The 15168-nt window shown below is 44.2% G+C and overlaps 1 protein-coding gene across 1 annotated transcript in view; it reads right to left on the minus strand.

The window, feature by feature from the left end:
• The window catches only part of CACNA2D1 (calcium voltage-gated channel auxiliary subunit alpha2delta 1), an 88073-nt gene that overhangs the window by 16649 nt on the left and 56256 nt on the right, over positions 1-15168 (minus strand). The window contains exons 16-28 of the mRNA XM_087722359.1: positions 15046-15106; positions 14556-14653; positions 13703-13784; positions 12608-12670; positions 11581-11684; positions 10239-10316; positions 8969-9036; positions 7562-7606; positions 5816-5887; positions 4855-5007; positions 2922-2974; positions 543-598; positions 331-460 (exon numbers count right to left, since the gene is read on the minus strand). Coding sequence (XP_087578485.1) covers positions 331-460; positions 543-598; positions 2922-2974; positions 4855-5007; positions 5816-5887; positions 7562-7606; positions 8969-9036; positions 10239-10316; positions 11581-11684; positions 12608-12670; positions 13703-13784; positions 14556-14653; positions 15046-15106 — 1063 coding nt within the window. The remainder of the gene's footprint in view (positions 1-330; positions 461-542; positions 599-2921; positions 2975-4854; positions 5008-5815; positions 5888-7561; positions 7607-8968; positions 9037-10238; positions 10317-11580; positions 11685-12607; positions 12671-13702; positions 13785-14555; positions 14654-15045; positions 15107-15168) is intronic.

Below are 15168 nucleotides of genomic sequence, written 5' to 3' on the forward strand. Positions count from 1 at the left end.
ATATATATATAAATATATATAGAACTGTGTATAAAGTGTGTAAATATAGAAGCGAAATATTATATACATGTACAGGTATGATGACATAACAATGTTGATGTAATGATGTAATAAAAAAAATCTGTCGGAAAAAAAGAAAGAAAGTTAACAACCGGTTCTCCCGAAGTGGTGCGAACCGGCTGAATCCCACCACTGGTTACCCATCGCGACCATGTACAGTTGCTAAGCAATGTTTCAACACATTTATGCACCTGTTTCATTGGCTTCCATATATTTGGACCATTATGGAAAGGGGGAGGAATGCGTTCAGGGTTTCGAAACGACACCTACCTAGAACAGTTGATACAGTCCAGGATGCCGTTGAAGGATTTATCGTCGGACCCGAAGAAATATTGCGTTTGCACCGTGATGCAACTCTGCTTGGATGGGAAGCCGCTGAAATCCTCTTCTTCCACTTCCACTGCGGAACAAGCAACGGGGGTCAGCTCTGCGCGAAGCTGCGGACGGGCGCAGCTTTTCTCCCCCCGTTTTTCTTCACTTACCTGCCCCGAGGAAACGCGGGAAGGTCAGCCCCCAGACCAGCTGATGCAAAATAGACCTACGTCAACAGATAAGGACACAGAGATTTATTTATTTATTTATTTATTTATTTATTTATTTATTTATTTATTAGACTTATATACCGCTTCATAGGGCTTTCAGCCCTCTCTAAGCGGTTTACAGAGCCAGCATATCGCCCCCAACAATCCGGGTCCTCATTTCACCCACCTCGGAAGGATGGAAGGCTGAGTCGACCTTGAGCCGGTGAGATTTGAACTGCTGAACTGCAGATCGCAGTCAGCTGAATTGGCCTGCAGTACTGCACCCTAACCACTGCGCCACCTCGGCTCATCGCACAAGCACATCGGTATCCATTAGAGCAGCCATTCGCGCAACGGAGAATGGTTACATTTCCTTCCTCTGCTGCTAATTCCATGTTTCGTACCCAGGTAGCTCTCGACTTACAGCCGGCCGCTTAGTGGCCACTCAGAGTTATGACGGCAGCTCCCAAAGGTACTTTCAGCCTGGTTCTGAAGTCCTGATGACCTCGCTTTCCCCTACACCCCCCCCCCACAATCACACCTCTGGATTTTGGCTCTACAACAGTTGATAAAGGAAACATTTTCACACTTGTGCATTGGCTAGAATCTGCTTTCTGACAAAGAGGAGGGGGTCACTATTATTTTAATTCCACTTTCATTGCCTAAAGGGATTCAATAGCAATAGCAATAGCAGTAGACTTATATACCGCTTCATAGGCCTTTCAGGCCTCTCTAAGCGGTTTACAGAGAGTCAGCATATTGCCCCCAACAATCTGGGTCCTCATTTTACCCACCTCGGAAGGATGGAAGGCTGAGTCAACCCTGAGCCGGTGAGATTTGAACCGCTGACCTGCTGATCTAGCAGTAGCCTGCAGTGCTGCATTTAACCACTGCGCCACCTTGGCTCAAAATGTTGCTTCGCCTTTAACGGCTTCCTTCTTCTTAATTAAAGGTTCCTTTTGAAATCATCCGTTTCAAGAGTCTTCACTTTCTTAAGTTAGCAGAGGAGCCCTTTTGTATACACAGCATAGACAATTGCTACCAACCTGCCTTCTATTGAGGACCTGTAACACTGCACGAGTCAAAAAGAGGGCTGTGAAAATATCTACAGACCCCTCACATCCTGGACATCAATTGTTTCAACTCCTACCCTCACTCACGCCCTCGTGACCTCAAGACTGGACTACTGCAATGCGCTCTACATGGGGCAGCCCTTGAAGAGTATTCGGAGACTTCAACTCGTCCAGAACGCAGCCGCGCGAGCGATTGTGGGTGCACCTCGGTACACCCACGTTACACCTATCCTCCGCGAGCTGCACTGGTTACCGATCAGTCTCCGGATACGCTTCAAGGTGCTAGTCGTAACTTATAAAGCCCTTCATGGTATTGGATCTGGGTACTTGAGAGACCGCCTGCTGCCAATTACCTCCCACAGACCCATTAGATCTCACAGGGTTGGCCTCCTCCGGGTGCCATCTACCAGCCAATGCCACCTGGCTACTACCCGGGGGAGGGCCTTCTCTGTGGCAGCTCCGGCCCTCTGGAACGAACTCCCCGCAGGGATTCGGACCCTCACCTCTCTGCAGGCCTTCCGAAAAGCTGTCAAAACCTGGCTTTGCCGGCAGGCCTGGGGTTGATGAGTTCCCCTCCCCGCTCGACTTGTGTGGTTGCGTGATTCTTGCTTATTTTAACTACTTGTATTGTGTTGCATGTTCCCCTTTTCCCCCTTTGAGTTGTTCGCCGCCCTGAGTCCCTCCCGGAGAAGGGCGGCATACAAATAAAATAAATCTAAATCTTCTATTGAGGACCTGTAACACTGCACGAGTCAAAAAGAGGGCTGTGAAAATATTTACAGACCCCTCGCATCCTGGACATCAATTGTTTCAACTCCTACCCTCAAAAAGAGGTTATAGGGCACTGCGCACCAGAACAACTACACATGTTAGGAGCCCTGGGCTAGAAGAATCCCAAGGTCCCTTCCAACTGTACTCTATATCCCAGGAATCGCTGAAATTTTTTTCCTTGCGTGCCCATAATGCAATGTGCATGTGACGCCACCACCCCCGCGTGCCACGCCCCTTCTGTGCATGCACATATGACCACCACCCCCCCGTGCATGCACATGTGTGTCCCGCATGTGTGGCATAGACCCAAAAATTATCTGGCTGGCAGGAGGTGTGAGCATGGTGGAACTGAGCTGGCCAATGGTTCATGTGCCCACAGAGAGGGCCTCACAGGTGGCACTCCGAGACCCACCCCAGTCCTATCCTTACAGATAGATCAAGACACTTATGTGTCACTCAAACATGCAATGATCCTGTCTAACAAATCCGAACTCACCAGGCGGCTGCAGATGCCCACCATCCAAGATGTAAAATATCTGCTATGGTGGGCTAGAAAAAGAGGAAACAGAGAGCCTAATTTTAGAAGGACCTCAAAAACACCCATGGATTCTCCCTGTCCAACCTCCACATAGGGATTGACTGACTTATTCATTTAATGGAATTTCACGGCTGCCTCTGATTTAATGGAAGGCTGTCTTTAATTAAAGTCTTTTCTTAGCATATTAACACTGCGGGGGCCCTTAGTGTCCCGCTTCATACCCAAAGAATTATCTAACGAGGTTCTTAATCATACAAATCAAATGGTTGCCCCAAAAAGGTGCTTTTTCCAAAAGGCAACTTTTGATATATGGGATAGTTCAGCGATGGCGAACCATTTTTGGCTCCCGTGCCGTAAGTGGGGGGAGTGCAGGGGGGGGCGTGTGCGGGCGTGCCGCACTCATAATGCAATGCACAACACCCCCCCAGTGTGCATGCGCGCACTACAGGCACGACCCCCCATTTTTGCATGCTTTTTTCACCCTCCCCAGGCTCCAGAGGCTTTATAGGAGCCTGGGGAGGGAGAAAACAGCCTCCCCCCACCCCAGAAGCCCTCCGGAGGCTTCAGGGACCTTCAGGAGGCTTCCCTGAAGCCTCCGGAGCAGTCAAAACGACCCTCCGAGCAAACAGGAAGTCTATTCCTGAATTTCCGGTTTGCCCGTCGGGCCGGTTTTTTGCGCTCCGGAGGCTTCAGGGAAGCTCATGAAGCCTCTGGAGGGCCTCCAGGGAGGAGGTGGGGGAGGCTCTTTTCGCCCTCCCCAGGCTCCTATAAAGCCTCTGGAGCCTGGGGAGGGCGAAAAATAGCTTTAAAAAGGGGCGAAAAGGGCGTATGCGCGCTGGCCAGCTGACAGGGCAGCGCCTCCCGTGCCCTGACAAATGGCTCCGCGTGCCACCTGTGGCACGCGTGCCATAGGTTCGCCATCCCTGGTATAGGTTCTTCTGCTTGAACAGGGGGCTGGACTAGAAGACCTCCAAGATCCCTTCCAGTTCTATTCTATTCCATTCCCCACTCCATTCCATTCCATATTTTCTACTCTACCCTACTCTATTCTGTTTTCTATTCCATTCCATATTTTCCACTCTACTATGTTTTCTATTTCATTCCATTCCATATTTTCTATTCTATTCTATTCCATTCCCCACTCAATTCCATTCCATATTTTCTACTCTACCCTACTCTATTCTGTTTTCTATTCCATTCCATATTTTCCACTCTACTATGTTTTCTATTTCATTCCATTCCATATTTTCTATTCTATTCTATTCTATTCTATTCTATTCTATTCTATTCTATTCCATTCCATTCCCCACTCCATTCCATTCCATATTTTCTACTCTACCCTACTCTATTATGTTTTCTATTCCATTCCATATTTTCCACTCCACTCTACTATGTTTTCTATTTCATTCCATTCCATATTTTCTATTCTATCGATTCTATTCTATTCTATTCTATTCTATTCTATTCTATTCTATTCTATTCTATTCTATTCTATTCCATTCCATTCCACTCCACTCCACTCCACTCAACCCCACTCCATTCTATTCTATTGGACTTGGAAGGACAGAAGGCTGAGTCAACCCTGAGCAGGTCAGGATCGAACCGCTGACAAGTTGGCAGAGTCAGCCTGTAATACTGCCTTCTAACCGCTGCGGCTAACCCGGCTCCTTACACCCTTTCTTATGCCCTTCTCAATATGTACTTTATTTCTTATTTTATCATTTGACACCGGCACTGGTTAGCGATCGTAATAAATCCGAAGCTATTTGAATCAAAAATGAATCCAAGCGATACGAATCGTAATAAATCCAAAGCGATATGAATCACATTTATCTTGCTAACTGAGATACTCGTTAAGTGAATTTTGCAGAAAGGGACAATGAGTACTGACCACGTTGATGGAGCGTAGTCCTGCTCCTTGTTTTGGTTCATCTTCTGGATCGCACACCGACTGGTAGTCGTAAGACTTGTTGAAGGCGTACAAGGACATATTAATGAGATTTCGCATCAGTCCGGGGTCAATCTCCCCAAAGAATTTTCCAATCTAAGACACAAAGAAAAGTTTGTCATCAAACAGAGGTCAAGCAAGTACTGGATGTGTTTCCTAAAAAAAACCAAAAAACTGCTTAATTACAGTATTTTTCGGACTATAAGACACACCGGAGTATAAGATGCACCTTAGTTTTGGAGGAGGAAAATAAGAGAAAAAATTCTGCCTCTGCCTACCAGCACCCATGGTATTCATCTGGCTAGCGTCCTGTCAGTGTGTGAGAGAGTTGAGGGCTGTTTGGAAACAAACAGTATTTGCTGTGTGAGCAACAAGGAAGGAGACAGCAAGGAGCCTGGGCGTGGCTTGTTCTGTACTAAAGCTGCTACTGTGGTGGTATCTGAAACTAAAACTGAAAGTGAAACTTCTCTGCTGAACTACCATGTTGGAAAACCTGCTTTTGGCATTGTATATTTACTTAATGTGTTATATTATATATCAAGAGAAGTTATTGAATCCTGCTGAATTGGTTACTGGTGCTGTGCTTTCTGAATGTGATTGCTGCTACAAACTCTGACACGTCCTTGCAGCAAAGAGCGAACAGCCAGGTGGGATTATTGCAGCCTGGTTCAGCATAAACAGCTGATTGTCGGGTGGATCGGCCCCCCCGAATATCCTCAATCAGCTGTTCCAGGCCACGGGGATTGCCACACACCATCACCTCCTCCGTGCTCGCATTTTTGGCTACATTTGGTGTATAAGACTCACCCAAATTTTCACCCTCTTTTAGGGGGGGAAAGTGTGTCTTATACTCTGAAAAATATATAATAAGGTATTCTGCATCAGGCTTAATTCAGTCACGTACCTCTGGGACATAGTTGTCTTGGTTTGTCATCAAAAGAAAACCCCCATCATCAAGAATGACGCAGTCAATGTGCTAGCAGAAAGAAGAATCACAGAATATAATACAGTTCCAAATAGCCTCCACAAATCAGAGTCCAAGGCAAAGTATTGCTCAAAGCTCCAATTGATGAAGAGAGCCATGTTGGCACATCTGGGAAAACCCGAATCTGAAAGCTTCCCGGTTTCCCCCACCCAGTTGAAAGTTCAAGATCTTGCCCCCACACCCACAAGCCCATCCACATGGTCCAATCTCCCAGTGCCATGCTGACAGATTCCTCCCATCCAGATCCGGTCAGGTGCAGAGACAAAGGATGACCTTGGCTTTCTAGAAAGAATGTTGTTATGGCTGCATATCATCTAACTCCGTACATTCCTCCCTCCCATTTTCCCACCGTAGAAAATGCATAGTAGAGTAATAGAAAGTGTGGCAGGTCCAAAAGAAAGAGGGCTGCAGGCCTGACAGAAACAATTATTCCAGCTGAGTACAGGTAGCCCTCAACTTACAACCACCGCTGAGCTCAAAACGTTGCTAATTTGTTAAGTAGATTTTGCTCCATTTTTACGACCGTTCTGTGAATCACCACAGCTCTTAAATTAGTAGCACGGTTGGTGAACTGAACACCATTGGTTTCCCCATTGTCTTTGCTTGTCAGAAGGTCGCAAAAGGGGATCACATGACCCACCCATACTGTATCTGTATCTGTATCTATCATCTATCTATCTATCTATCTATCTATCTATCTATCTATCTATCTATCTATCTATCTATCTATCTATCCATCCATCCATCCATCATCTATCTATCTATCTATCTATCTATCTATCTATCTATCTATCTATCTATCTATCTATCTCTATCAATCTATCTATCTCCCTCCCTCTCCCCCCCCTCTCTCTTTCTCTCTCTCTCACGCACACACAGCCCTCTCAAGCAGCCTCTAGTTGCAAGTAGTCCAGCCCAACGATGGGAGCTCCACAGCTGCAAAACAAGAAATTCAGAAAGAATGCAAGGAATCGAGGAAGGTTCAAACGTCAGCATTCCACACTCCAGGAATTCTGCCTTTGTTCCTGACAAATGCCCCCCCCCCACAGCGTCTCCTTAAGTCTCAGTCTCCAGGTGTGCCTTGTGAAGAGGGGCGGGGCGCTCCCCTCCCAAGTAATTGGGTCAGTCTGCCCTGTTCTCGCCTTTTCTCCACTCTCCATGCTCGAGGATCAGGAGAGGGTGGTCCTTGCACATCCTCTGAGCTCTCATGTTCAGTGCTTAGCCTCTCTTGGTCATCCTTCCCCCCGCTTCCTCCTTGCCTACAAGCCATCCCAATCCTGAAAGACCCTGGCCTGACTCGGCCTGCCCCCCACCCCATTTTCCTCCGAAGCCAATGAGGCTGCCCCCTCAATCTCCATTGGCTCCAGTTCCAGATTGCCTTCCTCCGCAGATTCAGGTTCCGACGGGGGCATGACACACTGCTAGAGAGAAATCCTCTGAGGATGGTCTCCAGCACGAGTGCGAAAGCTCGGAAGACAAAACCTCCATCCCGGTGACCGACCCAGATTGGATCCTGCAATAATGTTAATGCTTAACGTTGACATGGCTGCTTTCGAGGGTCCAAAACCACATGACGTACTTGCCCCCTTATAAACCTTTATAAACAGATGGCATGTTAACGATGAGTTTATTGGGATAAAGGAAATCATCTGTTGCCTCTCTTACCGGACTGTTCTTTTCACATCCGCAAAGCTCACTCCCACTTTTACACTGAAAAAAACGTAAGAAACAAGGGCATTCATAAAACCATTCCTCTTTCAAAAACAACGAAGACACAATATGCATGGCATTATCCAAGTTGGGAGAGAGTTTCCCAAGATTAAGCAGATGCTGGGCCAAGAAACCCATACATTCTTATTTTTACCACTCCTGTGGTGGAGACCTGAAGGTCTAGAAGAAGAACCAGACCTTCAAACTTTATGGAACATCAACATGGTGGAAGCCATAGACGTTTTGGTTCAGTATTTCTAATCTATATCTATACCTATATCTACCTATCTACTTACCTATCTACCTACTACCTACCTACCTATCTATCTATATATCGCTCTGTATCTTTATCTATATCCATCCATCCATCCATCCATCTCTCTGTATCTTTATCATCTTTATCTGTCTGTCTGTCTGTCTGTCTGTCTGTCTCTATCTATCTATCTATCTATCTCTAAATCTCTCTGTATCTTTATCTATATCCATCCATCCATCCATCCATCCATCTCTCTGTATCTTTAACTTTATCTCTATCATCTTTATCTATCTATCTATCATCTATCTAATCTATCTATCTATCTATCTATCTATCTATCTATCTATCTATCTATCTATCTATCTATCTATCTATCTATCTATCTAATCTATCTAATCTATCTATCTATCTATCTATCTATCTATCATCTATCTATCTATCTATCTATCTATCTATCTATCTATCTATCTATCATCTATCATCTATCTATCTATCTATCTATCTATCTATCTATCTATCTATCTATCTATCTATCTATCTATCTATCTATCTATCTATCTATACCAAATACCACTCACTCATCACAAAATCTCCAGAACCGTAAAGACTATAAAGTGAAATTTGGCATGTTCCTCTTCGCTTCTAGGTGCTCCCTAAGAAAGGATTTTTCAAAACGACCATTAGATCATTAGTATGTCTTATGTAGTAATTAACACGCTCTGATGCTAAGGAGTTCTACTCCCCCTCCCCACCTGAAAAGAACTCTGTTCCAACTGCCAGTTGCCTCACATTCCGTTACCTCGGTTCAAACTGGCAGATGTTCCACTCCTTCACTCAGGAGCAATCTGGGGCTCCTTACAGTACTAAACGTCGGTACCTCACCAAAATCTCTACGCCTTCCACCTATGGAACCGCTTCCGGACTGAAGGCGGCGGGAGCGATATTCCCTTATGTGTTTTAATCACTGACCACCATTCAGCCAACGGATTGTGAACCGAATTTCTCCTGCATAGTCCAATCACATAGTTTTGTCACGAAGGACGGGTGTCTAGCTAGTGTTTTATAGAAAAAGAGCTGATAAGGTTGCAAGAAGCTACGAAACTCACCTGATCTTTCGTGGTGATTGTAGTGAAATTTGTCATCCAGCTGTTCAGATTGATTTTTACTCCAACAACTGACGAGAAACACAGGTAGCATGAGAAAAATGAGTGTATCAACATGGCAAAACGGTGCACAGGTAGTCTTCGACATACGGCACTTCACTTAGTGGCCATTCAAAGTTACAACGGCACGGAAAAATGGGACTTAGGACCATTTTTCACACATACGACCGTGGTCACATGATCAAAATTCGGACACCAGTTCATATTTATGACAGTTGCAGAGTCCTGGGTCCCGTTTTGTGACCTTCTGATGAGCAAAGTCATTGGGGGTGTGAGATTCACTTAACAACCAGGTTACTAACTTAACAACTGCAGTGATTCACTTAGCAACCATGGCAAGAAAAGTAACAAATTTTGGCTTCAATTGTGGTCGTGTCGATGACTACTTCTATCTATCTACCCATCTATCTATCTATCTATCTATCTATCTATCTATCATCTATCTATCTATCTATCTATCTATCTATCTATCTATCTATCTATCTATCTATCTATCTATCTATCTATCCACCCACCCACCCACCCACCCACCCACCCTTCTATCTGTCTGTCTGTCTGTCTGTCTATCTATCTATCTATCTCTATCTTTCTATCTATTCCTATGTATCATCAAAATCTATCTATCTATCTATCTATATATATATATATATATCTATATCTATCTATCTATATCTATATCTATATCTATATCTATATCTATATCTATATCTATATCTATATCTATATCTATATCTATATCTATATCTATATCTATATCTATATCTATATCTATATCTATATCTATATCTATATCTATATATATATATATATATATATATATATATATATATATCTTTGTCTATCTATCATCTGCCTGCCTGCCTGTCTCTGTCTGCCTGCTTATCTATCTATCTATCCATCCATCCATCCATCCATCCATCCATCCATCCATCTATATCCTACTAATCTCTCTCTCTTCATCTATCTATCTATCTATCTGTCCATCCATCCATCCACCCACCCACCCACCTACCTACCTGTCTATCTATCTTCTGGAAATAATTTTTCTTTTCTTATACCATTCTTGGAATTTTTGGTCTCCAGAATTCAGACCTCATCATCCCCCCTTAGATGATTCTGAATGCTGCCTGCTTTGTCTTACGGACATTTGAAACTACTATGGTCCATAAGGAGTCATATCTCTGTGCGGAGGGAGAGCCCCATTCTTTCCTACCTGCTGGTTTGAGGAGTTTTCCGTTCACGGTGATCTTCACAGCCTTGCTTACCATGATCCCATCTTCATAGATGCTTCCTGAGGATTCAGGAAAAGAAAATAGAGCTGATTTGCCATTATGACGTGTCTCTTTATCAATAGCACTGACAGTCCTTGGATGACAGTGCTCCAGGGGTGAAATGCTACCGGTTCGGGCTACTTCGCCCGAACCGGTAGTAAAAAAAATGCTTTAAAAAGTTTTTTTTAAAGTTCTGACGATCAGCTGTGCGACAATCGGCTATAATCCTTGGAAGTTTTTTTAAAACTTTTTTTTAGCATTTTTTTTAACGACTAATCAGTTGTGCGACAATCAGCTGTGCCTGATGGTGAGGTTCCTGCTTGTTGCAGGGGTCATTTTGTGTGAAATCCAGCTGCTTTTACATTTTGTGTGAATTAGTTATACAGCCGTGTCCAACTGGCCATATGACCACCAAGCCATGCCCACCAAGACACACCTACCAAGCCATGCCCACAGGACTGGTAAGGAAAAATTTTGGGATTTCACCACTGCACTGGTCCATTAAGAATCAATCATTCATTCCCCCCTCCACTTCCTGGGCCTTGAGTTTGACCCCCCTGATCTAAATCTAATCCAGCCTGCTAACTAACTGTAATTCTCCTAGATGTCACCCTATATCCCATTAACGAACTGGATCTGCACTGTGGATAAAAACTTCCCAACCTTCGGCATTTTTCTAAAGAATCCTGTTGTGGCGCAGCAGGAGCCGTTGGAGCTGCCACCAGACTCCGACAGCGAGGGGCCCTATGAGTCGGCTCTGGAGGATGTGGAGGACCCTGGACAGGGTTCTGACTCCGAGCAGGGCGCAGAGAGGCTGGTTGGCCACCAGGAGGCGCCTGAGCCTTGGACCAGTGGGGAGGAGACAAGGGAGTGTGTTCCTGATGTCAGCAGTGAGTTGTTCCCGGACACCCGGCACCGAAGAGCTAATAGGCATCAGGAACAGTTGCGCAAGTACAGGAGGTAATTGCACTCAGCTGGTGGTAATTAGGCTCCTCTCCAGACTATAAAAAGGACTGCTTGTGCGCATGCCCCTTTTGCAGAAGTCAACGCAGGAATGAATGTTGGAGAACATTATTGTGAGCTTGGTAGGCTGGATTGCTGCCACGGCTTATCTGTGCCAGTTTGCTGCCAAGGACCTGTCTGTCTGTTAATTAAACGCCGTAACTTATCTTTGGCTCGGAGTGTTTGTTGGTGTGGGACGAGTGGGGGTCAGAGCACAATATTATAATAGAACCTGCACTGCCGAAAAGAGATTGTGAATATTGTGAGCACCCAGTGACTTACGGTTGAAGAACGGAGCTGTGAAGATGTAATTTTCATTATCTAAACTCCTCTTGTAGAAGCTCTGCTCATATGTTTCAGCGTTTTCCGTCCAATATTCGCCTGCACTAAACGTAAGACACGGATATTAATTTTTTAATTGCAATTCCCTGGAGGGTCTGTTTGTCTGTTTGTTTGTTTAAATGCTGGTAAGGCAATTGTTACTCAAGGCAGAGAGGCAGGTGTCAGCTCTGGAGGCCATCTTTAGCGCTGTGGGAAAACGGGAGGGGAGTTGCATGGAGTTGGCGGAGATATTTAGCCATAACAATATTCCTTTCTCTGGGAGTCAAGGACGTTCAGCCTGCGCCTGGAGAGGCATGACTGGGGGGGGGGGATATCTCCAGTTGGGATGGCGGGTTGATTGGGCCATGTGATGGATATGTGGGTCCAAGGGAAAGGGGCTTTGACTTTCCTTTAGGTGGGGGAAAACCCGAGGGGGCTTTCAGATTTGGGTTTCCCAGAAGAGAGAAGAAAGATGGGAAAAGAGGGATAGGAGAGAGGGTAAGCGGGGAAGATGAGGAGGATAAGGAGCAGCGGAATGTAGAGAGAGGAGAAGGAGGAAGGAAGGGGAAGTAGAGTAGGAAAGGATGATGGAGGGAAGAAAGGAGGTAGGAGAGAGGTAGAAGAAAGAGGTGTATGCAGAGCAGAAGAGCTAATAATGGGTTTTTATCTTTCTGGGTGTTGATGACAAGAGGAACTGATGTAATTACTACTTAATACAATAGGATATTGGCTATGTAATAGTATACATGTGATTGTATGTTATGAAAATGGAAAATAAAAAAGTATATTGCAGATTCGGGTTTCCCAGTTGACATCACGACTAAAATAGAACTTTGAGGAACCGAGAACTTTGATTCTACCAAGACTTTAACTCTTCATTCCCACCATGTCGGTGGGGCTTTGCAGAAACTCTGGCCTCAAATCAGACATTTGAACACATGGCTCATTAGCAAACTCGCCACTACTGAAGATTAAGTGACCCTTTTACCTTTTGGGATATACGCGGGTGATCCCACCATCCGTAGCTACGAAGCGTGCTGTGATCCCCTCCCTGGACAGAGAAAGATTTTTAGATCAACATCCATTGAGAAGAACAAGCCAAGATTCTTGAGAGCTTATTTAGAAATATATAGTATATATACAGTATATACCACTGTCTCAGGTGATAGGGGAGGAGAGCTTGTGGCTTAGAGGTTAACATAACTGCCTAACATGTAAAATAGCCCAAGTTCAAATCCCAGTAAGGGTACGGCTAGCTGATGAGAGCTTAAATAGCTTGAAATAGATCTATACTAGTCTCGCTTCATTTATTTATTAGCAAAAATGTAACCCAAAATGGTTTCTTGGTCTGGAAGGCTCCTGGAGTGGGGCTGAAAGGCAAAAGGGAAGCAGTATGCTTCCTCCTATATTTGGGCATACCAGGTGCTTTGACATCACACACACACACAAACGTGTGTGTGTGTATGCATGTATGCATGCGTGTGTGCGTGCGTGTACACACACACACACACACACACACACACACACACACACACACACACACACACACACACACACACATATATATATATATATATATATATATATATATATATATGAGCAATTTCAACCAAACTTAGTACACAGCTGACTTACTCTCAGGAGAAAAAAATACTGTGGGAGTAAGACACCCCTCAGGGTGTGTGTTCTGTTAAGATACAGCCTGTTGTGCCCTAAAGTGGCTTCTACCATACTGCCGTAAAATGGCTTCTACTATACAGCACAGTGGAATTGCCATGATAACATCTTCACAGTCCTCCACAAGGAGGCTCCCTCTGGTAAGGGGGGAAACCCCAGCATTAGAAATTACGTTTAGTCTGGACATTTTCCCCCTATAAATAAATGCCTGGGCAATGCTGGGTTATCGGCTAGTGTTCCTCTAAAACAGAACAATGAACTTGCAGATTCTTTGTCTTGCCATGTTATTCCTTTTGAGTGGATTGTTCAAACAGTAAGTTCTGATCCGATAGCTGAAGGCAGCATGAGGATTCAGAAGTGAGAGCTATTCATGGTCTGGGGCAGAGGAAGAAGAAGGAATACTCACGGGTCGTGCTTACTCCAGTAATTCTGGACCAGATCACTTGTGAAGCCTGCATCCAACAAAGCTCTCATCACCAAGCCATTACCTACCAGGAAAAAAAGAGGAGAGGAGATTGGAAGAGGAGAGGAGAAAAGGAGAAGGAAAGGAAGGATGAAAGAAGGATAGGAAATGAGGAAGAAGGGAAAGAAAGAAGGGGGAAGGGAAAAACAGAGAAAAGGGAAGGTAGGGGTGAGATAAGGAGAGAAGAGATTGAAAGAGTAGAAGAAAGGATAAAATAAGAAGGAAAGGAAGGATAAAAGAAGGAAAGGAGATGAGGAAGAAGGGAAAGAAAGAAGAAGGAAGGGGAAAGGGGAAGAGAAGGCAGAGGTGAGGAGAGGAGAGTGGAAGAGAAGTGGACAGGATAAAAGAAGGAAAGGAAAAATAAAAGAAGGAAAGGAGAAGAGGAAGAAGGGAAAGAAAGAAGGAGGAAGAGAAAGAACAGAAAAAGGGGAAGAGAAGATAGGAGTGAGGAGAGGATATGAGAGATTGGAAGAGGAGTGGAAAGGATAAAAAAAGGAGAGGAAGGATAAAAAAGGAAAGGAGAGGAGGGAGAAGGGAAAGAAAGGACAGAAGGAAGAAGGGAAAGAACAGAGAAAAGGAAAGAGAAGGTAGGGGTGAGGAGAGGTGAGAAGAGAAGATAATCATTTATCTACTATTAATACATTACTAACGAAGGGACAAGATCGGTAAGATTTTGATCCATCTACTGTATCTCCGAACATTCCCAATTGTTTGATTCCATTATTGTCTTTTAATTAAATCAATGCACTTTCAGTGTTATGGTCAGGAAGCAATTCCTTGAAAAGACCATACTTACATGAAGGGTTTTCAGGTGAATATTGATCCATAAATTCAATGAAATTCTGAAGAAATACAGTATTGTTATCTGTTATTTTCACTGTGCTACAGTAGTCCCTAAAAAAAGTAAATTAAAAAGATGAAATTTTCATCCCAAAGCTACACTGGGCAATCAGCTATCATGTCATGCCTAGCCCTTATCTTCATCCGACTAGACATACCCAGTTCCTGCAACCATTCTTCCTATGTTTTAGCCTCCAGTCCCCTAAATCCTCTTCATTGCTCTTCTCTGCACTCTTTCCAGAGTCTCAACATCTTTTCTACATCCTGGCGACCAAAACTGGATGCAATATTTATTCCCAATCCATTCTTTAATTCAGTAAGGACTTACTCTTGTCTTGCTCTGCTTTATTAGATAATCCTATTCTTCCAGACATAATTACTACATCAATCAAGAGACATTATTTAACATTTAGCAAGATGGAGATCAACCGGCAAAGATGACTGACCTTGGTGCTAAAAATGTATATCCGAATTCGTCAAAGGATTCTCGCTTGAGCGTTGCAATAACTGCAGGGAGAAAAGCGAAACATTCAATGAACAAAATTCCCTTCTTGATAGCTTTGATCGAC

The sequence above is a fragment of the Thamnophis sirtalis genome, unplaced genomic scaffold (assembly GCF_051295495.1).
Source record: "Thamnophis sirtalis isolate CommonGarterSnake01/CBP01778 unplaced genomic scaffold, rThaSir2_p1.2 scaffold_9, whole genome shotgun sequence".
NCBI lineage: Eukaryota > Metazoa > Chordata > Lepidosauria > Squamata > Natricidae > Thamnophis > Thamnophis sirtalis.